Genomic DNA, 22,277 nt, shown 5'->3' on the forward strand with positions numbered 1-22,277 from the left:
CAACTTAATTGAGGAAAATAAGAACAATCCGAAATTCGTTTTTGATACTGTCGCAAAGCTAACTAAAAAGCAGCATTCCCCAAGAGAGGATGGCTTTCACCTCAGCAGTAATAAATTAATGAACTTCTTTGAGGAAAAGATGATTATTACAAAGTAAATTACGGACTCCTCTTTAAATCTGCGTATTCCTTCAAAGCTCAGTTGTCCTGAGTCTGCACAACTCTGCCAGGACCTAGGATCAAGAGAGACACTCAAGTGTTTTAGTACTATATCCCTTGACACAATGATGAAAATAATCATGGCCTCTAAACCTTCAAGCTCCATACTGGACCCTATTCCAACTAAACTACTGAAAGAGCTGTTTCCTGTGCTTGGCCCTCCTATGTTGAACATAATAAACGGCTCTCTATCCACCGGATGTGTACCAAACTCACTAAAAGTGGCAGTAATAAAGCCTCTCTTGAAAAAGCCAAACCTTGACCCAGAAAATATAAAAAACTATCGGCCTATATCGAATCTTCCATTCCTCTCAAAATGTTTAGAAAAGGCTGTTGCGCAGCCTCTGCCTTCCTCGTCAGAGGAGGAGATAGAAGAAAACTGTTACAGTCTCTGTGAATGGTTTGTCCTCTGACAAATCAACTGTAAATTTCGATGTTCCTCAAGGTTCCGTTTTAGGACCACTATTGATTTTCACTATATATTTTACCTCTTGGGGATGTCATTCGAAAACATAATGTTAACTTTCACTGCTATGCGGATGACACACAGCTGAACATTTCAATGAAACATGGTGAAGCCCCAAAATTGCCCTCGCTAGAAGCATGTGTTTCAGACATAAGGAAGTGGATGGCTGCAAACGTTCTACTTTTAAACTCGGACAAAACAGAGATGCTTGTTCTAGGTCCCAAGAAACAAAGAGATCTTCTGTTGAATCTGACAATTAATCTTAATGGCTGTACAGTCGTCTCAAATAAAACTGTGAAGGCCCTCGGCGTTACTCTGGACCCTGATCTCTCTTTTGAAGAACATATCAAGACTGTTTCAAGGACAGCTTTTTTCCATCTACGTAACATTGCAAAAATCAAACTTTCTGTCCAAAAATGATGCAGAAAAATGTATCCATGCTTTTGTCACTTCTAGGTTAGACTACTGCAATGCTCTTACTTTCCGGCTACCCGGATAAAGCACTAAATAAACTTCAGTTAGTGCTAAATACGGCTGCTAGAATCCTGACTAGAACCCCAAAAATATATCATATTACTCCAGTGCTAGCCTCCCTACACTGGCTTCCTGTCAAGGCAAGGGCTGATTTCAAGGTTTTACTGCTAACCTACAAAGCATTACATGGGCTTGCTCGTACCTATCTCTCTGATTTGGTCCTGCCGTACATACCTACACGTACGCTACGGTCACAAGACGCAGGCCTCCTAATTGCTTCTTCCACATCTTTTGGTCCCTGTCTGTTTTGCTCTCAGTGAAGTGCTACTATCCCCTTGGACTACAGGTTATTGCCGTCATAAGGTGTGCGTCTGTCTGTTGGCCGGACACTTTCTACCGTTTAGGACCTTTGTGGGTAAAGGTAAAGATGGGGTATAGCAGCAGAAGTTCCTCTGAAGTCCAGTATCTGCTGGAAGGGAACCTGGTGGTACGAGAGGATGAGTGTGGGCCTGTTGTGCTTCCCCCTATCCCTCCCTCTTCTCTCTCACTGTCTGAAAAACGTAAAACGTGGATTTGGGTACAGTGTTTATTTCCCCCTAATATCTTTGAAGATTACACCTAAAATAATTAGGAATACTTCTTTCTACTGCTGATCTGAGACCATTAGGGTTAATCATTACAGATATAAATGCAATATATGGAGTAGAAAAGATTGCCTGCCCACCAACTTGATAAGAATCAACATATGTTCTACATGGTCTATTTCTATCTGAACGTAACAACTCAATCAAGCTTGTTAATTGATCGTTAAGCCATGTTTGTCAGGTAAACTAAGGTCATTAGTGGCCTATATAAGCCTCATACAGGCCATGGGAAGACATTACCTGTTGATAACACAGACTATTTTCATGATCATGGGAGGTGTGAGAGAATTGCTGCTCGTTGTGTTGACTGTGGGGGTTGTCAAAGGTTGGTTCACTAATGTTTAAGGGATTTGTTTGGTAAATATGCTTAACTTTATAAGTTGGGTATTAATATTTGACTGTCTGTATCTTCCGCGTTGGTCATCTTTTATTCTTCACTGCTATTAATATATGTAGCTATTTTGTGTGAACTCAACTTCTGTCAACACTTTCTCCTCAGTTTCTTGTTACCCTGTTGGAAAGTCCCAGAAGCAAGATCAAGTCTCTCTGCAGAGGAGACTTGGAGGTAAGTGTTTCTTTCCGCAACCCTTCTAGCTATGTTCTTTGTCACTGTCTATGGTGCTGCTGTGTTTGACACTCATTCAACAGCATAGAGTAACTCAGTCTAAATAATGTTGTCAAACCTTAACCTACATTTTTCAGAGCTGTCATCAAATGACGTCTCCATTGTGCATGCCCTGGCCTTGCTCCGATCCATAGGGTCTGACGCTAAACAAGCCAGAGAAGGTACGGCCTGAAACATATACTTTGAAAACTGTAGGGTTCATGTTGCTCAAAATTCGATTAGCAATTTGGCCTAGACCGTGTAGAACAGATGTGTTGCTGTAGAATACCCAACTGTTCCTTTTGTTTTTTCTCAAGAGTATTTAGAGACCAATGAAGTAGAATCCCAAGCTTCTCCAAACCATGGTAGCTCTCCGGCAAATGATGCCCTGTCCTCTGAGGAGAAGCTGAGGCGCATGTCCTCGGACGACGCCGCCACCTCTGAAGCTGCGACCGGCCCGTCTGGCGACGACGCCACCTCTGAAGCTGCGACCGGCCCGTCTGGCGACGACGCCACCTCTGAAGCTGCGACCGGCCCGTCTGGCGACGACGCCACCTCTGAAGCTGCGACCGGCCCGTCTGGCGACGACGCCACCTCTGAAGCTGCGACCGGCCCGTCTGGCGACGACGCCACCTCTGAAGCTGCGACCGGCCCGTCTGGCGACGACGCCACCTCTGAAGCTGCGACCGGCCCGTCTGGCGACGACGCCACCTCTGAAGCTGCGACCGGCCCGTCTGGCGACGACGCCACCTCTGAAGCTGCGACCGGCCCGTCTGGCGACGACGCCACCTCTGAAGCTGCGACCGGCCCGTCTGGCGACGACGCCACCTCTGAAGCTGCGACCGGCCCGTCTGGCGACGACGCCACCTCTGAAGCTGCGACCGGCCCGTCTGGCGACGACGCCACCTCTGAAGCTGCGACCGGCCCGTCTGGCGACGACGCCACCTCTGAAGCTGCGACCGGCCCGTCTGGCGACGACGCCACCTCTGAAGCTGCGACCGGCCCGTCTGGCGACGACGCCACCTCTGAAGCTGCGACCGGCCCGTCTGGCGACGACGCCACCTCTGAAGCTGCGACCGGCCCGTCTGGCGACGACGCCACCTCTGAAGCTGCGACCGGCCCGTCTGGCGACGACGCCACCTCTGAAGCTGCGACCGGCCCGTCTGGCGACGACGCCACCTCTGAAGCTGCGACCGGCCCGTCTGGCGACGACGCCACCTCTGAAGCTGCGACCGGCCCGTCTGGCGACGACGCCACCTCTGAAGCTGCGACCGGCCCGTCTGGCGACGACGCCACCTCTGAAGCTGCGACCGGCCCGTCTGGCGACGACGCCACCTCTGAAGCTGCGACCGGCCCGTCTGGCGACGACGCCACCTCTGAAGCTGCGACCGGCCCGTCTGGCGACGACGCCACCTCTGAAGCTGCGACCGGCCCGTCTGGCGACGACGCCACCTCTGAAGCTGCGACCGGCCCGTCTGGCGACGACGCCACCTCTGAAGCTGCGACCGGCCCGTCTGGCGACGACGCCACCTCTGAAGCTGCGACCGGCCCGTCTGGCGACGACGCCACCTCTGAAGCTGCGACCGGCCCGTCTGGCGACGACGCCACCTCTGAAGCTGCGACCGGCCCGTCTGGCGACGACGCCACCTCTGAAGCTGCGACCGGCCCGTCTGGCGACGACGCCACCTCTGAAGCTGCGACCGGCCCGTCTGGCGACGACGCCACCTCTGAAGCTGCGACCGGCCCGTCTGGCGACGACGCCACCTCTGAAGCTGCGACCGGCCCGTCTGGCGACGACGCCACCTCTGAAGCTGCGACCGGCCCGTCTGGCGACGACGCCACCTCTGAAGCTGCGACCGGCCCGTCTGGCGACGACGCCACCTCTGAAGCTGCGACCGGCCCGTCTGGCGACGACGCCACCTCTGAAGCTGCGACCGGCCCGTCTGGCGACGACGCCACCTCTGAAGCTGCGACCGGCCCGTCTGGCGACGACGCCACCTCTGAAGCTGCGACCGGCCCGTCTGGCGACGACGCCACCTCTGAAGCTGCGACCGGCCCGTCTGGCGACGACGCCACCTCTGAAGCTGCGACCGGCCCGTCTGGCGACGACGCCACCTCTGAAGCTGCGACCGGCCCGTCTGGCGACGACGCCACCTCTGAAGCTGCGACCGGCCCGTCTGGCGACGACGCCACCTCTGAAGCTGCGACCGGCCCGTCTGGCGACGACGCCACCTCTGAAGCTGCGACCGGCCCGTCTGGCGACGACGCCACCTCTGAAGCTGCGACCGGCCCGTCTGGCGACGACGCCACCTCTGAAGCTGCGACCGGCCCGTCTGGCGACGACGCCACCTCTGAAGCTGCGACCGGCCCGTCTGGCGACGACGCCACCTCTGAAGCTGCGACCGGCCCGTCTGGCGACGACGCCACCTCTGAAGCTGCGACCGGCCCGTCTGGCGACGACGCCACCTCTGAAGCTGCGACCGGCCCGTCTGGCGACGACGCCACCTCTGAAGCTGCGACCGGCCCGTCTGGCGACGACGCCACCTCTGAAGCTGCGACCGGCCCGTCTGGCGACGACGCCACCTCTGAAGCTGCGACCGGCCCGTCTGGCGACGACGCCACCTCTGAAGCTGCGACCGGCCCGTCTGGCGACGACGCCACCTCTGAAGCTGCGACCGGCCCGTCTGGCGACGACGCCACCTCTGAAGCTGCGACCGGCCCGTCTGGCGACGACGCCACCTCTGAAGCTGCGACCGGCCCGTCTGGCGACGACGCCACCTCTGAAGCTGCGACCGGCCCGTCTGGCGACGACGCCACCTCTGAAGCTGCGACCGGCCCGTCTGGCGACGACGCCACCTCTGAAGCTGCGACCGGCCCGTCTGGCGACGACGCCACCTCTGAAGCTGCGACCGGCCCGTCTGGCGACGACGCCACCTCTGAAGCTGCGACCGGCCCGTCTGGCGACGACGCCACCTCTGAAGCTGCGACCGGCCCGTCTGGCGACGACGCCACCTCTGAAGCTGCGACCGGCCCGTCTGGCGACGACGCCACCTCTGAAGCTGCGACCGGCCCGTCTGGCGACGACGCCACCTCTGAAGCTGCGACCGGCCCGTCTGGCGACGACGCCACCTCTGAAGCTGCGACCGGCCCGTCTGGCGACGACGCCACCTCTGAAGCTGCGACCGGCCCGTCTGGCGACGACGCCACCTCTGAAGCTGCGACCGGCCCGTCTGGCGACGACGCCACCTCTGAAGCTGCGACCGGCCCGTCTGGCGACGACGCCACCTCTGAAGCTGCGACCGGCCCGTCTGGCGACGACGCCACCTCTGAAGCTGCGACCGGCCCGTCTGGCGACGACGCCACCTCTGAAGCTGCGACCGGCCCGTCTGGCGACGACGCCACCTCTGAAGCTGCGACCGGCCCGTCTGGCGACGACGCCACCTCTGAAGCTGCGACCGGCCCGTCTGGCGACGACGCCACCTCTGAAGCTGCGACCGGCCCGTCTGGCGACGACGCCACCTCTGAAGCTGCGACCGGCCCGTCTGGCGACGACGCCACCTCTGAAGCTGCGACCGGCCCGTCTGGCGACGACGCCACCTCTGAAGCTGCGACCGGCCCGTCTGGCGACGACGCCACCTCTGAAGCTGCGACCGGCCCGTCTGGCGACGACGCCACCTCTGAAGCTGCGACCGGCCCGTCTGGCGACGACGCCACCTCTGAAGCTGCGACCGGCCCGTCTGGCGACGACGCCACCTCTGAAGCTGCGACCGGCCCGTCTGGCGACGACGCCACCTCTGAAGCTGCGACCGGCCCGTCTGGCGACGACGCCACCTCTGAAGCTGCGACCGGCCCGTCTGGCGACGACGCCACCTCTGAAGCTGCGACCGGCCCGTCTGGCGACGACGCCACCTCTGAAGCTGCGACCGGCCCGTCCGGCGACGACGCCACCTCTGAAGCTGCGACCGGCCCGTCCGGCGACGACGCCACCTCTGAAGCTGCGACCGGCCCGTCCGGCGACGACGCCATGGATATCTGACGTGGGACATGCAAGAGTTCATGGGTACTCTAGTCCAGTGTGTAACTGCATTTGCTTGTTTTGGCTCAATTAAACATTAACTGTAATACTTGTGTCCTCTGTATTGTTTTGGTGGTTCCTACTTGGAGTTGAGGTGTATGACCTGACTTGAGTAACTGGGGTGATGGCAACATTTATTTTGCATTATATCCATGCGCCAGCAATATTACTCAGACCCCTGTGTTTTAAATTACCAATTGACTTAAGCTACATGTGCTCAGTGTTGGTCCATTTATGCTAGTAGCATCACATGATACCTCAACAGCATTTTGACGCCATTTCCGGTCACAACTTGCAGACTTGTTTACGTGTTGCGGTGTTTTGTTGCCTATTTTGCTACATGACAACTTTACGGGTTTTACTTTTTAATTACCGTTTATATTTTTGGTTTTTCCCTCAATTTTTTCACTCGTGTCAGGGTTGCGTCAATTCGAATCTGGTATCAGGATAAATATCACAATGAGGCTTTTATTAGCTAAGCAATAAGTGGTAAATGCAATTTTCGTATATATGGGCTCTGTCCCACCTCGCAGGGCAAAACAGAACTGACTTGTTCCTGACAAAGATATTTAATATACTCTGACAGTAGTTCCTGCTTCCGAGCCGGCCTGTCAGAGTAGACTGGGCGTGGTTTAGACTCACCCAGCCTATCGTTGATTGTTGGCGCAGAGGCTGGTCCCAGCCCCTTAAGCGCTTCAGCGGTCAGTCGTTGTAGCTGTGTAGAATATGCAGTTATCAGGCACCTGGCTCCTGTTATCTAACAAAAGACTGTTCTGAATGTGCCCCCCCCCAACTCATTGCACAGTTCTGTATTTTTCCATCATGAGAAAGGCCCATGGCCCTGAAACTGAACAATGGTTCAAGTCAGCTATGTTGCATAACACATACATACATCCACACAAGCCAACAGCAGATAATATTAAATCACATATGGTAACGGGCTATAGTGCATAACACAGAATCCTCATACTCCGGACGCTTTATCTGGACATGGTTCGTCAGGACCTCCAACAGCCGAAGCTAAGTAGTAACATTAACATGATGCCTTCTAATTGCAGTCGCTGTACTCATACAGGAGAACGATCGCCTTACGGTGAGGATAGCTGTGCTACAAGCCCAGCTTCAGACGCAATCGTTAGGCAAGGGTAATTTCAGTGTAGGAAAGGATGAAACAGCGTCTGTGCCACCAGTAAGTACAGATAGTAACGTTAGTATAAATCCCCTCGCACGGTCCCCGCAGCCGGACAACTTTCTCACGGTTTCTGGAGAGAAATGCTGTAGGAATGCTCAACCGGTGTCGCTCATTCAGCCGACAAACTTCAACCGGTTTTCCCCATTAAGCAGCGAGTCGGAGTCAAAGGCCGAGCCTTCTCTTGTCTCTACTCCTCCCGTTACGGGGTCAGAGACGCCGAAGCTTCCCACCATTAGCTCTGACAAATTGAAAACTCTAGTCATTGGCGACTCCATTACCCGCAGTATTAGACTTAAAACGAATAATCAGCCGACATGTCTCTGGACCTACTCACTGTCACAGTCATACTCTGGACCTAGTTTTGTCCCATGGAATAAATGTTGTGGATCTTAATGTTTTCCCTCATAATCCTGGACTATCGGACCACCATTTTATTACGTTTGCAATTGCAACAAATAATCTGCTCAGACCCCAACCAAGGAACATCAAAAGTCGTGCTATAAATTCACAGACAACACAAAGATTCCTTGATGTCCTTCCAGACTCCCTCTGTCTACCCAAGGACGCCAGAGGACAAAAATCAGTTAACCACCTAACTGAGGAACTCAATTTAACCTTGCGCAATACCCTAGATGCAGTTGCACCCCTAAAAACTAAAAACATTTCTCATAAGAAACTAGCTCCCTGGTATACAGAAAATACCCGAGCTCTGAAGCAAGCTTCCAGAAAATTGGAACGGAAATGGCGCCACACCAAACTGGAAGTCTTCCGACTAGCTTGGAAAGACAGTACCGTGCAGTATCGAAGAGCCCTTGCTGCTGCTCGATCATCCTATTTTTCCAACTTAATTGAGGAAAATAAGAACAATCCGAAATTCGTTTTTGATACTGTCGCAAAGCTAACTAAAAAGCAGCATTCCCCAAGAGAGGATGGCTTTCACCTCAGCAGTAATAAATTCATGAACTTCTTTGAGGAAAAGATGATTATTACAAAGTAAATTACGGACTCCTCTTTAAATCTGCGTATTCCTTCAAAGCTCAGTTGTCCTGAGTCTGCACAACTCTGCCAGGACCTAGGATCAAGAGAGACACTCAAGTGTTTTAGTACTATATCCCTTGACACAATGATGAAAATAATCATGGCCTCTAAACCTTCAAGCTCCATACTGGACCCTATTCCAACTAAACTACTGAAAGAGCTGTTTCCTGTGCTTGGCCCTCCTATGTTGAACATAATAAACGGCTCTCTATCCACCGGATGTGTACCAAACTCACTAAAAGTGGCAGTAATAAAGCCTCTCTTGAAAAAGCCAAACCTTGACCCAGAAAATATAAAAAACTATCGGCCTATATCGAATCTTCCATTCCTCTCAAAATGTTTAGAAAAGGCTGTTGCGCAGCCTCTGCCTTCCTCGTCAGAGGAGGAGATAGAAGAAAACTGTTACAGTCTCTGTGAATGGTTTGTCCTCTGACAAATCAACTGTAAATTTCGATGTTCCTCAAGGTTCCGTTTTAGGACCACTATTGATTTTCACTATATATTTTACCTCTTGGGGATGTCATTCGAAAACATAATGTTAACTTTCACTGCTATGCGGATGACACACAGCTGAACATTTCAATGAAACATGGTGAAGCCCCAAAATTGCCCTCGCTAGAAGCATGTGTTTCAGACATAAGGAAGTGGATGGCTGCAAACGTTCTACTTTTAAACTCGGACAAAACAGAGATGCTTGTTCTAGGTCCCAAGAAACAAAGAGATCTTCTGTTGAATCTGACAATTAATCTTAATGGCTGTACAGTCGTCTCAAATAAAACTGTGAAGGCCCTCGGCGTTACTCTGGACCCTGATCTCTCTTTTGAAGAACATATCAAGACTGTTTCAAGGACAGCTTTTTTCCATCTACGTAACATTGCAAAAATCAAACTTTCTGTCCAAAAATGATGCAGAAAAATGTATCCATGCTTTTGTCACTTCTAGGTTAGACTACTGCAATGCTCTTACTTTCCGGCTACCCGGATAAAGCACTAAATAAACTTCAGTTAGTGCTAAATACGGCTGCTAGAATCCTGACTAGAACCCCAAAAATATATCATATTACTCCAGTGCTAGCCTCCCTACACTGGCTTCCTGTCAAGGCAAGGGCTGATTTCAAGGTTTTACTGCTAACCTACAAAGCATTACATGGGCTTGCTCGTACCTATCTCTCTGATTTGGTCCTGCCGTACATACCTACACGTACGCTACGGTCACAAGACGCAGGCCTCCTAATTGCTTCTTCCACATCTTTTGGTCCCTGTCTGTTTTGCTCTCAGTGAAGTGCTACTATCCCCTTGGACTACAGGTTATTGCCGTCATAAGGTGTGCGTCTGTCTGTTGGCCGGACACTTTCTACCGTTTAGGACCTTTGTGGGTAAAGGTAAAGATGGGGTATAGCAGCAGAAGTTCCTCTGAAGTCCAGTATCTGCTGGAAGGGAACCTGGTGGTACGAGAGGATGAGTGTGGGCCTGTTGTGCTTCCCCCTATCCCTCCCTCTTCTCTCTCACTGTCTGAAAAACGTAAAACGTGGATTTGGGTACAGTGTTTATTTCCCCCTAATATCTTTGAAGATTACACCTAAAATAATTAGGAATACTTCTTTCTACTGCTGATCTGAGACCATTAGGGTTAATCATTACAGATATAAATGCAATATATGGAGTAGAAAAGATTGCCTGCCCACCAACTTGATAAGAATCAACATATGTTCTACATGGTCTATTTCTATCTGAACGTAACAACTCAATCAAGCTTGTTAATTGATCGTTAAGCCATGTTTGTCAGGTAAACTAAGGTCATTAGTGGCCTATATAAGCCTCATACAGGCCATGGGAAGACATTACCTGTTGATAACACAGACTATTTTCATGATCATGGGAGGTGTGAGAGAATTGCTGCTCGTTGTGATGACTGTGGGGGTTGTCAAAGGTTGGTTCACTAATGTTTAAGGGATTTGTTTGGTAAATATGCTTAACTTTATAAGTTGGGTATTAATATTTGACTGTCTGTATCTTCCGCGTTGGTCATCTTTTATTCTTCACTGCTATTAATATATGTAGCTATTTTGTGTGAACTCAACTTCTGTCAACACTTTCTCCTCAGTTTCTTGTTACCCTGTTGGAAAGTCCCAGAAGCAAGATCAAGTCTCTCTGCAGAGGAGACTTGGAGGTAAGTGTTTCTTTCCGCAACCCTTCTAGCTATGTTCTTTGTCACTGTCTATGGTGCTGCTGTGTTTGACACTCATTCAACAGCATAGAGTAACTCAGTCTAAATAATGTTGTCAAACCTTAACCTACATTTTTCAGAGCTGTCATCAAATGACGTCTCCATTGTGCATGCCCTGGCCTTGCTCCGATCCATAGGGTCTGACGCTAAACAAGCCAGAGAAGGTACGGCCTGAAACATATACTTTGAAAACTGTAGGGTTCATGTTGCTCAAAATTCGATTAGCAATTTGGCCTAGACCGTGTAGAACAGATGTGTTGCTGTAGAATACCCAACTGTTCCTTTTGTTTTTTCTCAAGAGTATTTAGAGACCAATGAAGTAGAATCCCAAGCTTCTCCAAACCATGGTAGCTCTCCGGCAAATGATGCCCTGTCCTCTGAGGAGAAGCTGAGGCGCATGTCCTCGGACGACGCTGAAGCTGCGACCGGCCCGTCTGGCGACGACGCCACCTCTGAAGCTGCGACCGGCCCGTCTGGCGACGACGCCACCTCTGAAGCTGCGACCGGCCCGTCTGGCGACGACGCCACCTCTGAAGCTGCGACCGGCCCGTCTGGCGACGACGCCACCTCTGAAGCTGCGACCGGCCCGTCTGGCGACGACGCCACCTCTGAAGCTGCGACCGGCCCGTCTGGCGACGACGCCACCTCTGAAGCTGCGACCGGCCCGTCTGGCGACGACGCCACCTCTGAAGCTGCGACCGGCCCGTCTGGCGACGACGCCACCTCTGAAGCTGCGACCGGCCCGTCTGGCGACGACGCCACCTCTGAAGCTGCGACCGGCCCGTCTGGCGACGACGCCACCTCTGAAGCTGCGACCGGCCCGTCTGGCGACGACGCCACCTCTGAAGCTGCGACCGGCCCGTCTGGCGACGACGCCACCTCTGAAGCTGCGACCGGCCCGTCTGGCGACGACGCCACCTCTGAAGCTGCGACCGGCCCGTCTGGCGACGACGCCACCTCTGAAGCTGCGACCGGCCCGTCTGGCGACGACGCCACCTCTGAAGCTGCGACCGGCCCGTCTGGCGACGACGCCACCTCTGAAGCTGCGACCGGCCCGTCTGGCGACGACGCCACCTCTGAAGCTGCGACCGGCCCGTCTGGCGACGACGCCACCTCTGAAGCTGCGACCGGCCCGTCTGGCGACGACGCCACCTCTGAAGCTGCGACCGGCCCGTCTGGCGACGACGCCACCTCTGAAGCTGCGACCGGCCCGTCTGGCGACGACGCCACCTCTGAAGCTGCGACCGGCCCGTCTGGCGACGACGCCACCTCTGAAGCTGCGACCGGCCCGTCTGGCGACGACGCCACCTCTGAAGCTGCGACCGGCCCGTCTGGCGACGACGCCACCTCTGAAGCTGCGACCGGCCCGTCTGGCGACGACGCCACCTCTGAAGCTGCGACCGGCCCGTCTGGCGACGACGCCACCTCTGAAGCTGCGACCGGCCCGTCTGGCGACGACGCCACCTCTGAAGCTGCGACCGGCCCGTCTGGCGACGACGCCACCTCTGAAGCTGCGACCGGCCCGTCTGGCGACGACGCCACCTCTGAAGCTGCGACCGGCCCGTCTGGCGACGACGCCACCTCTGAAGCTGCGACCGGCCCGTCTGGCGACGACGCCACCTCTGAAGCTGCGACCGGCCCGTCTGGCGACGACGCCACCTCTGAAGCTGCGACCGGCCCGTCTGGCGACGACGCCACCTCTGAAGCTGCGACCGGCCCGTCTGGCGACGACGCCACCTCTGAAGCTGCGACCGGCCCGTCTGGCGACGACGCCACCTCTGAAGCTGCGACCGGCCCGTCTGGCGACGACGCCACCTCTGAAGCTGCGACCGGCCCGTCTGGCGACGACGCCACCTCTGAAGCTGCGACCGGCCCGTCTGGCGACGACGCCACCTCTGAAGCTGCGACCGGCCCGTCTGGCGACGACGCCACCTCTGAAGCTGCGACCGGCCCGTCTGGCGACGACGCCACCTCTGAAGCTGCGACCGGCCCGTCTGGCGACGACGCCACCTCTGAAGCTGCGACCGGCCCGTCTGGCGACGACGCCACCTCTGAAGCTGCGACCGGCCCGTCTGGCGACGACGCCACCTCTGAAGCTGCGACCGGCCCGTCTGGCGACGACGCCACCTCTGAAGCTGCGACCGGCCCGTCTGGCGACGACGCCACCTCTGAAGCTGCGACCGGCCCGTCTGGCGACGACGCCACCTCTGAAGCTGCGACCGGCCCGTCTGGCGACGACGCCACCTCTGAAGCTGCGACCGGCCCGTCTGGCGACGACGCCACCTCTGAAGCTGCGACCGGCCCGTCTGGCGACGACGCCACCTCTGAAGCTGCGACCGGCCCGTCTGGCGACGACGCCACCTCTGAAGCTGCGACCGGCCCGTCTGGCGACGACGCCACCTCTGAAGCTGCGACCGGCCCGTCTGGCGACGACGCCACCTCTGAAGCTGCGACCGGCCCGTCTGGCGACGACGCCACCTCTGAAGCTGCGACCGGCCCGTCTGGCGACGACGCCACCTCTGAAGCTGCGACCGGCCCGTCTGGCGACGACGCCACCTCTGAAGCTGCGACCGGCCCGTCTGGCGACGACGCCACCTCTGAAGCTGCGACCGGCCCGTCTGGCGACGACGCCACCTCTGAAGCTGCGACCGGCCCGTCTGGCGACGACGCCACCTCTGAAGCTGCGACCGGCCCGTCTGGCGACGACGCCACCTCTGAAGCTGCGACCGGCCCGTCTGGCGACGACGCCACCTCTGAAGCTGCGACCGGCCCGTCTGGCGACGACGCCACCTCTGAAGCTGCGACCGGCCCGTCTGGCGACGACGCCACCTCTGAAGCTGCGACCGGCCCGTCCGGCGACGACGCCATGGATATCTGACGTGGGACATGCAAGAGTTCATGGGTACTCTAGTCCAGTGTGTAACTGCATTTGCTTGTTTTGGCTCAATTAAACATTAACTGTAATACTTGTGTCCTCTGTATTGTTTTGGTGGTTCCTACTTGGAGTTGAGGTGTATGACCTGACTTGAGTAACTGGGGTGATGGCAACATTTATTTTGCATTATATCCATGCGCCAGCAATATTACTCAGACCCCTGTTTTAAATTACCAATTGACTTAAGCTACATGTGCTCAGTGTTGGTCCATTTATGCTAGTAGCATCACATGATACCTCAACAGCATTTTGACGCCATTTCCGGTCACAACTTGCAGACTTGTTGCGGTGTTTTGTTGCCTACTTTGCTACATGACAACTTTACGGGTTTTACTTTTTAATTACCGTTTATATTTTTGGTTTTTCCCTCAATTTTTTCACTCGTGTCAGGGTTGCGTCAATTCGAATCTGGTATCAGGATAAATATCACAATGAGGCTTTTATTAGCTAAGCAATAAGTGGTAAATGCAATTTTCGTATATATGGGCTGTCCCACCTCGCAGGGCAAAACAGAACTGACTTGTTCCTGACAAAGATATTTAATATACTCTGACAGAAGTAGTTCCTGCTTCCGAGCCGGCCTGTCAGAGTAGACTGGGCGTGGTTTAGACTCACCCAGCCTATCGTTGATTGTTGGCGCAGAGGCTGGTCCCAGCCCCTTAAGCGCTTCAGCGGTCAGTCGTTGTAGCTGTGTAGAATATGCAGTTATCAGGCACCTGGCTCCTGTTATCTAACAAAAGACTGTTCTGAATGTGCCCCCCCCCAACTCATTGCACAGTTCTGTATTTTTCCATCATGAGAAAGGCCCATGGCCCTGAAACTGAACAATGGTTCAAGTCAGCTATGTTGCATAACACATACATACATCCACACAAGCCAACAGCAGATAATATTAAATCACATATGGTAACGGGCTATAGTGCATAACACAGAATCCTCATACTCCGGACGCTTTATCTGGACATGGTTCGTCAGGACCTCCAACAGCCGAAGCTAAGTAGTAACATTAACATGATGCCTTCTAATTGCAGTCGCTGTACTCATACAGGAGAACGATCGCCTTACGGTGAGGATAGCTGTGCTACAAGCCCAGCTTCAGACGCAATCGTTAGGCAAGGGTAATTTCAGTGTAGGAAAGGATGAAACAGCGTCTGTGCCACCAGTAAGTACAGATAGTAACGTTAGTATAAATCCCCTCGCACGGTCCCCGCAGCCGGACAACTTTCTCACGGTTTCTGGAGAGAAATGCTGTAGGAATGCTCAACCGGTGTCGCTCATTCAGCCGACAAACTTCAACCGGTTTTCCCCATTAAGCAGCGAGTCGGAGTCAAAGGCCGAGCCTTCTCTTGTCTCTACTCCTCCCGTTACGGGGTCAGAGACGCCGAAGCTTCCCACCATTAGCTCTGACAAATTGAAAACTCTAGTCATTGGCGACTCCATTACCCGCAGTATTAGACTTAAAACGAATAATCAGCCGACATGTCTCTGGACCTACTCACTGTCACAGTCATACTCTGGACCTAGTTTTGTCCCATGGAATAAATGTTGTGGATCTTAATGTTTTCCCTCATAATCCTGGACTATCGGACCACCATTTTATTACGTTTGCAATTGCAACAAATAATCTGCTCAGACCCCAACCAAGGAACATCAAAAGTCGTGCTATAAATTCACAGACAACACAAAGATTCCTTGATGTCCTTCCAGACTCCCTCTGTCTACCCAAGGACGCCAGAGGACAAAAATCAGTTAACCACCTAACTGAGGAACTCAATTTAACCTTGCGCAATACCCTAGATGCAGTTGCACCCCTAAAAACTAAAAACATTTCTCATAAGAAACTAGCTCCCTGGTATACAGAAAATACCCGAGCTCTGAAGCAAGCTTCCAGAAAATTGGAACGGAAATGGCGCCACACCAAACTGGAAGTCTTCCGACTAGCTTGGAAAGACAGTACCGTGCAGTATCGAAGAGCCCTTGCTGCTGCTCGATCATCCTATTTTTCCAACTTAATTGAGGAAAATAAGAACAATCCGAAATTCGTTTTTGATACTGTCGCAAAGCTAACTAAAAAGCAGCATTCCCCAAGAGAGGATGGCTTTCACCTCAGCAGTAATAAATTCATGAACTTCTTTGAGGAAAAGATGATTATTACAAAGTAAATTACGGACTCCTCTTTAAATCTGCGTATTCCTTCAAAGCTCAGTTGTCCTGAGTCTGCACAACTCTGCCAGGACCTAGGATCAAGAGAGACACTCAAGTGTTTTAGTACTATATCCCTTGACACAATGATGAAAATAATCATGGCCTCTAAACCTTCAAGCTCCATACTGGACCCTATTCCAACTAAACTACTGAAAGAGCTGTTTCCTGTGCTTGGCCCTCCTATGTTGAACATAATAAACGGCTCTCTATCCACCGGATGTGTACCAAACTCACTAAAAGTGGCAGTAATAAAGCCTCTCTTGAAAAAGCCAAACCTTGACCCAGAAAATATAAAAAACTATCGGCCTATATCGAATCTTCCATTCCTCTCAAAATGTTTAGAAAAGGCTGTTGCGCAGCCTCTGCCTTCCTCGTCAGAGGAGGAGATAGAAGAAAACTGTTACAGTCTCTGTGAATGGTTTGTCCTCTGACAAATCAACTGTAAATTTCGATGTTCCTCAAGGTTCCGTTTTAGGACCACTATTGATTTTCACTATATATTTTACCTCTTGGGGATGTCATTCGAAAACATAATGTTAACTTTCACTGCTATGCGGATGACACACAGCTGAACATTTCAATGAAACATGGTGAAGCCCCAAAATTGCCCTCGCTAGAAGCATGTGTTTCAGACATAAGGAAGTGGATGGCTGCAAACGTTCTACTTTTAAACTCGGACAAAACAGAGATGCTTGTTCTAGGTCCCAAGAAACAAAGAGATCTTCTGTTGAATCTGACAATTAATCTTAATGGCTGTACAGTCGTCTCAAATAAAACTGTGAAGGCCCTCGGCGTTACTCTGGACCCTGATCTCTCTTTTGAAGAACATATCAAGACTGTTTCAAGGACAGCTTTTTTCCATCTACGTAACATTGCAAAAATCAAACTTTCTGTCCAAAAATGATGCAGAAAAATGTATCCATGCTTTTGTCACTTCTAGGTTAGACTACTGCAATGCTCTTACTTTCCGGCTACCCGGATAAAGCACTAAATAAACTTCAGTTAGTGCTAAATACGGCTGCTAGAATCCTGACTAGAACCCCAAAAATATATCATATTACTCCAGTGCTAGCCTCCCTACACTGGCTTCCTGTCAAGGCAAGGGCTGATTTCAAGGTTTTACTGCTAACCTACAAAGCATTACATGGGCTTGCTCGTACCTATCTCTCTGATTTGGTCCTGCCGTACATACCTACACGTACGCTACGGTCACAAGACGCAGGCCTCCTAATTGCTTCTTCCACATCTTTTGGTCCCTGTCTGTTTTGCTCTCAGTGAAGTGCTACTATCCCCTTGGACTACAGGTTATTGCCGTCATAAGGTGTGCGTCTGTCTGTTGGCCGGACACTTTCTACCGTTTAGGACCTTTGTGGGTAAAGGTAAAGATGGGGTATAGCAGCAGAAGTTCCTCTGAAGTCCAGTATCTGCTGGAAGGGAACCTGGTGGTACGAGAGGATGAGTGTGGGCCTGTTGTGCTTCCCCCTATCCCTCCCTCTTCTCTCTCACTGTCTGAAAAACGTAAAACGTGGATTTGGGTACAGTGTTTATTTCCCCCTAATATCTTTGAAGATTACACCTAAAATAATTAGGAATACTTCTTTCTACTGCTGATCTGAGACCATTAGGGTTAATCATTACAGATATAAATGCAATATATGGAGTAGAAAAGATTGCCTGCCCACCAACTTGATAAGAATCAACATATGTTCTACATGGTCTATTTCTATCTGAACGTAACAACTCAATCAAGCTTGTTAATTGATCGTTAAGCCATGTTTGTCAGGTAAACTAAGGTCATTAGTGGCCTATATAAGCCTCATACAGGCCATGGGAAGACATTACCTGTTGATAACACAGACTATTTTCATGATCATGGGAGGTGTGAGAGAATTGCTGCTCGTTGTGATGACTGTGGGGGTTGTCAAAGGTTGGTTCACTAATGTTTAAGGGATTTGTTTGGTAAATATGCTTAACTTTATAAGTTGGGTATTAATATTTGACTGTCTGTATCTTCCGCGTTGGTCATCTTTTATTCTTCACTGCTATTAATATATGTAGCTATTTTGTGTGAACTCAACTTCTGTCAACACTTTCTCCTCAGTTTCTTGTTACCCTGTTGGAAAGTCCCAGAAGCAAGATCAAGTCTCTCTGCAGAGGAGACTTGGAGGTAAGTGTTTCTTTCCGCAACCCTTCTAGCTATGTTCTTTGTCACTGTCTATGGTGCTGCTGTGTTTGACACTCATTCAACAGCATAGAGTAACTCAGTCTAAATAATGTTGTCAAACCTTAACCTACATTTTTCAGAGCTGTCATCAAATGACGTCTCCATTGTGCATGCCCTGGCCTTGCTCCGATCCATAGGGTCTGACGCTAAACAAGCCAGAGAAGGTACGGCCTGAAACATATACTTTGAAAACTGTAGGGTTCATGTTGCTCAAAATTCGATTAGCAATTTGGCCTAGACCGTGTAGAACAGATGTGTTGCTGTAGAATACCCAACTGTTCCTTTTGTTTTTTCTCAAGAGTATTTAGAGACCAATGAAGTAGAATCCCAAGCTTCTCCAAACCATGGTAGCTCTCCGGCAAATGATGCCCTGTCCTCTGAGGAGAAGCTGAGGCGCATGTCCTCGGATGAAGCTGCGACCGGCCCGTCTGGCGACGACGCCACCTCTGAAGCTGCGACCGGCCCGTCTGGCGACGACGCCACCTCTGAAGCTGCGACCGGCCCGTCTGGCGACGACGCCACCTCTGAAGCTGCGACCGGCCCGTCTGGCGACGACGCCACCTCTGAAGCTGCGACCGGCCCGTCTGGCGACGACGCCACCTCTGAAGCTGCGACCGGCCCGTCTGGCGACGACGCCACCTCTGAAGCTGCGACCGGCCCGTCTGGCGACGACGCCACCTCTGAAGCTGCGACCGGCCCGTCTGGCGACGACGCCACCTCTGAAGCTGCGACCGGCCCGTCTGGCGACGACGCCACCTCTGAAGCTGCGACCGGCCCGTCTGGCGACGACGCCACCTCTGAAGCTGCGACCGGCCCGTCTGGCGACGACGCCACCTCTGAAGCTGCGACCGGCCCGTCTGGCGACGACGCCACCTCTGAAGCTGCGACCGGCCCGTCTGGCGACGACGCCACCTCTGAAGCTGCGACCGGCCCGTCTGGCGACGACGCCACCTCTGAAGCTGCGACCGGCCCGTCTGGCGACGACGCCACCTCTGAAGCTGCGACCGGCCCGTCTGGCGACGACGCCACCTCTGAAGCTGCGACCGGCCCGTCTGGCGACGACGCCACCTCTGAAGCTGCGACCGGCCCGTCTGGCGACGACGCCACCTCTGAAGCTGCGACCGGCCCGTCTGGCGACGACGCCACCTCTGAAGCTGCGACCGGCCCGTCTGGCGACGACGCCACCTCTGAAGCTGCGACCGGCCCGTCTGGCGACGACGCCACCTCTGAAGCTGCGACCGGCCCGTCTGGCGACGACGCCACCTCTGAAGCTGCGACCGGCCCGTCTGGCGACGACGCCACCTCTGAAGCTGCGACCGGCCCGTCTGGCGACGACGCCACCTCTGAAGCTGCGACCGGCCCGTCTGGCGACGACGCCACCTCTGAAGCTGCGACCGGCCCGTCTGGCGACGACGCCACCTCTGAAGCTGCGACCGGCCCGTCTGGCGACGACGCCACCTCTGAAGCTGCGACCGGCCCGTCTGGCGACGACGCCACCTCTGAAGCTGCGACCGGCCCGTCTGGCGACGACGCCACCTCTGAAGCTGCGACCGGCCCGTCTGGCGACGACGCCACCTCTGAAGCTGCGACCGGCCCGTCTGGCGACGACGCCACCTCTGAAGCTGCGACCGGCCCGTCTGGCGACGACGCCACCTCTGAAGCTGCGACCGGCCCGTCTGGCGACGACGCCACCTCTGAAGCTGCGACCGGCCCGTCTGGCGACGACGCCACCTCTGAAGCTGCGACCGGCCCGTCTGGCGACGACGCCACCTCTGAAGCTGCGACCGGCCCGTCTGGCGACGACGCCACCTCTGAAGCTGCGACCGGCCCGTCTGGCGACGACGCCACCTCTGAAGCTGCGACCGGCCCGTCTGGCGACGACGCCACCTCTGAAGCTGCGACCGGCCCGTCTGGCGACGACGCCACCTCTGAAGCTGCGACCGGCCCGTCTGGCGACGACGCCACCTCTGAAGCTGCGACCGGCCCGTCCGGCGACGACGCCATGGATATCTGACGTGGGACATGCAAGAGTTCATGGGTACTCTAGTCCAGTGTGTAACTGCATTTGCTTGTTTTGGCTCAATTAAACATTAACTGTAATACTTGTGTCCTCTGTATTGTTTTGGTGGTTCCTACTTGGAGGTGAGGTGTATGACCTGACTTGAGTAACTGGGGTGATGGCAACATTTATTTTGCATTATATCCATGCGCCAGCAATATTACTCAGACCCCTGTGTTTTAAATTACCAATTGACTTAAGCTACATGTGCTCAGTGTTGGTCCATTTATGCTAGTAGCATCACATGATACCTCAACAGCATTTTGACGCCATTTCCGGTCACAACTTGCAGACTTGTTTACGTGTTGCGGTGTTTTGTTGCCTACTTTGCTACCTGACAACTTTACGGTTTTTACTTTTTAATTACCGTTTATATTTTTGGTTTTTCCCTCAATTTTTTCACTCGTGTCAGGGTTGCGTCAATTCGAATCTGGTATCAGGATAAATATCACAATGAGGCTTTTATTAGCTAAGCAATAAGTGGTAAATGCAATTTTCGTATATATGGGCTCTGTCCCACCTCGCAGGGCAAAACAGAACTGACTTGTTCCTGACAAAGATATTTAATATACTCACAGTAGTTCCTGCTTCCGAGCCGGCCTGTCAGAGTAGACTGGGCGTGGTTTAGACTCACCCAGCCTATCGTTGATTGTTGGCGCAGAGGCTGGTCCCAGCCCCTTAAGCGCTTCAGCGGTCAGTCGTTGTAGCTGTGTAGAATATGCAGTTATCAGGCACCTGGCTCCTGTTATCTAACAAAAGACTGTTCTGAATGTGCCCCCCCCCAACTCATTGCACAGTTCTGTATTTTTCCATCATGAGAAAGGCCCATGGCCCTGAAACTGAACAATGGTTCAAGTCAGCTATGTTGCATAACACATACATACATCCACACAAGCCAACAGCAGATAATATTAAATCACATATGGTAACGGGCTATAGTGCATAACACAGAATCCTCATACTCCGGACGCTTTATCTGGACATGGTTCGTCAGGACCTCCAACAGCCGAAGCTAAGTAGTAACATTAACATGATGCCTTCTAATTGCAGTCGCTGTACTCATACAGGAGAACGATCGCCTTACGGTGAGGATAGCTGTGCTACAAGCCCAGCTTCAGACGCAATCGTTAGGCAAGGGTAATTTCAGTGTAGGAAAGGATGAAACAGCGTCTGTGCCACCAGTAAGTACAGATAGTAACGTTAGTATAAATCCCCTCGCACGGTCCCCGCAGCCGGACAACTTTCTCACGGTTTCTGGAGAGAAATGCTGTAGGAATGCTCAACCGGTGTCGCTCATTCAGCCGACAAACTTCAACCGGTTTTCCCCATTAAGCAGCGAGTCGGAGTCAAAGGCCGAGCCTTCTCTTGTCTCTACTCCTCCCGTTACGGGGTCAGAGACGCCGAAGCTTCCCACCATTAGCTCTGACAAATTGAAAACTCTAGTCATTGGCGACTCCATTACCCGCAGTATTAGACTTAAAACGAATAATCAGCCGACATGTCTCTGGACCTACTCACTGTCACAGTCATACTCTGGACCTAGTTTTGTCCCATGGAATAAATGTTGTGGATCTTAATGTTTTCCCTCATAATCCTGGACTATCGGACCACCATTTTATTACGTTTGCAATTGCAACAAATAATCTGCTCAGACCCCAACCAAGGAACATCAAAAGTCGTGCTATAAATTCACAGACAACACAAAGATTCCTTGATGTCCTTCCAGACTCCCTCTGTCTACCCAAGGACGCCAGAGGACAAAAATCAGTTAACCACCTAACTGAGGAACTCAATTTAACCTTGCGCAATACCCTAGATGCAGTTGCACCCCTAAAAACTAAAAACATTTCTCATAAGAAACTAGCTCCCTGGTATACAGAAAATACCCGAGCTCTGAAGCAAGCTTCCAGAAAATTG

At 52.8% G+C, this 22,277-nt stretch overlaps 3 protein-coding genes across 3 annotated transcripts; all 3 read left to right on the forward strand.

Moving 5' to 3' along the window:
* The first annotated feature begins 2,037 nt into the window (after positions 1–2,037).
* On the forward strand, positions 2,038–6,825 carry LOC118959990 (uncharacterized). Its single transcript, XM_090185868.1, has 5 exons — positions 2,038–2,127; positions 2,302–2,367; positions 2,505–2,588; positions 2,724–4,425; positions 6,780–6,825. Exons 1-5 carry the CDS (start codon positions 2,067–2,069, stop codon positions 6,823–6,825), a joined length of 1,959 nt encoding a protein of 652 aa, XP_090041994.1. The 5' UTR covers positions 2,038–2,066.
* A 3,637-nt stretch (positions 6,826–10,462) lies between these two features.
* Positions 10,463–12,948, forward strand: LOC149984822 (uncharacterized; the record flags this gene model as incomplete). Its single annotated transcript, XM_090185876.1, has 4 exons — positions 10,463–10,640; positions 10,815–10,880; positions 11,018–11,101; positions 11,237–12,948. Coding segments are annotated over exons 1-4 (1,962 nt in total), but the record flags the coding sequence as incomplete, so codon positions are not given.
* Positions 12,949–17,843: 4,895 nt separating this feature from the next.
* On the forward strand, positions 17,844–20,401 carry LOC149984823 (uncharacterized). The gene is made up of 4 exons (XM_090187500.1): positions 17,844–18,004; positions 18,179–18,244; positions 18,382–18,465; positions 18,601–20,401. Exons 1-4 carry the CDS (start codon positions 17,905–17,907, stop codon positions 20,313–20,315), a joined length of 1,965 nt encoding a protein of 654 aa, XP_090043626.1. The 5' UTR covers positions 17,844–17,904; the 3' UTR covers positions 20,316–20,401.
* The last annotated feature ends 1,876 nt before the right edge of the window (positions 20,402–22,277 follow it).

The sequence above is a fragment of the Oncorhynchus mykiss genome, chromosome 2 (assembly GCF_057628025.1).
Source record: "Oncorhynchus mykiss isolate SJ-2025 chromosome 2, ASM5762802v1, whole genome shotgun sequence".
Lineage (NCBI taxonomy): Eukaryota > Metazoa > Chordata > Actinopteri > Salmoniformes > Salmonidae > Oncorhynchus > Oncorhynchus mykiss.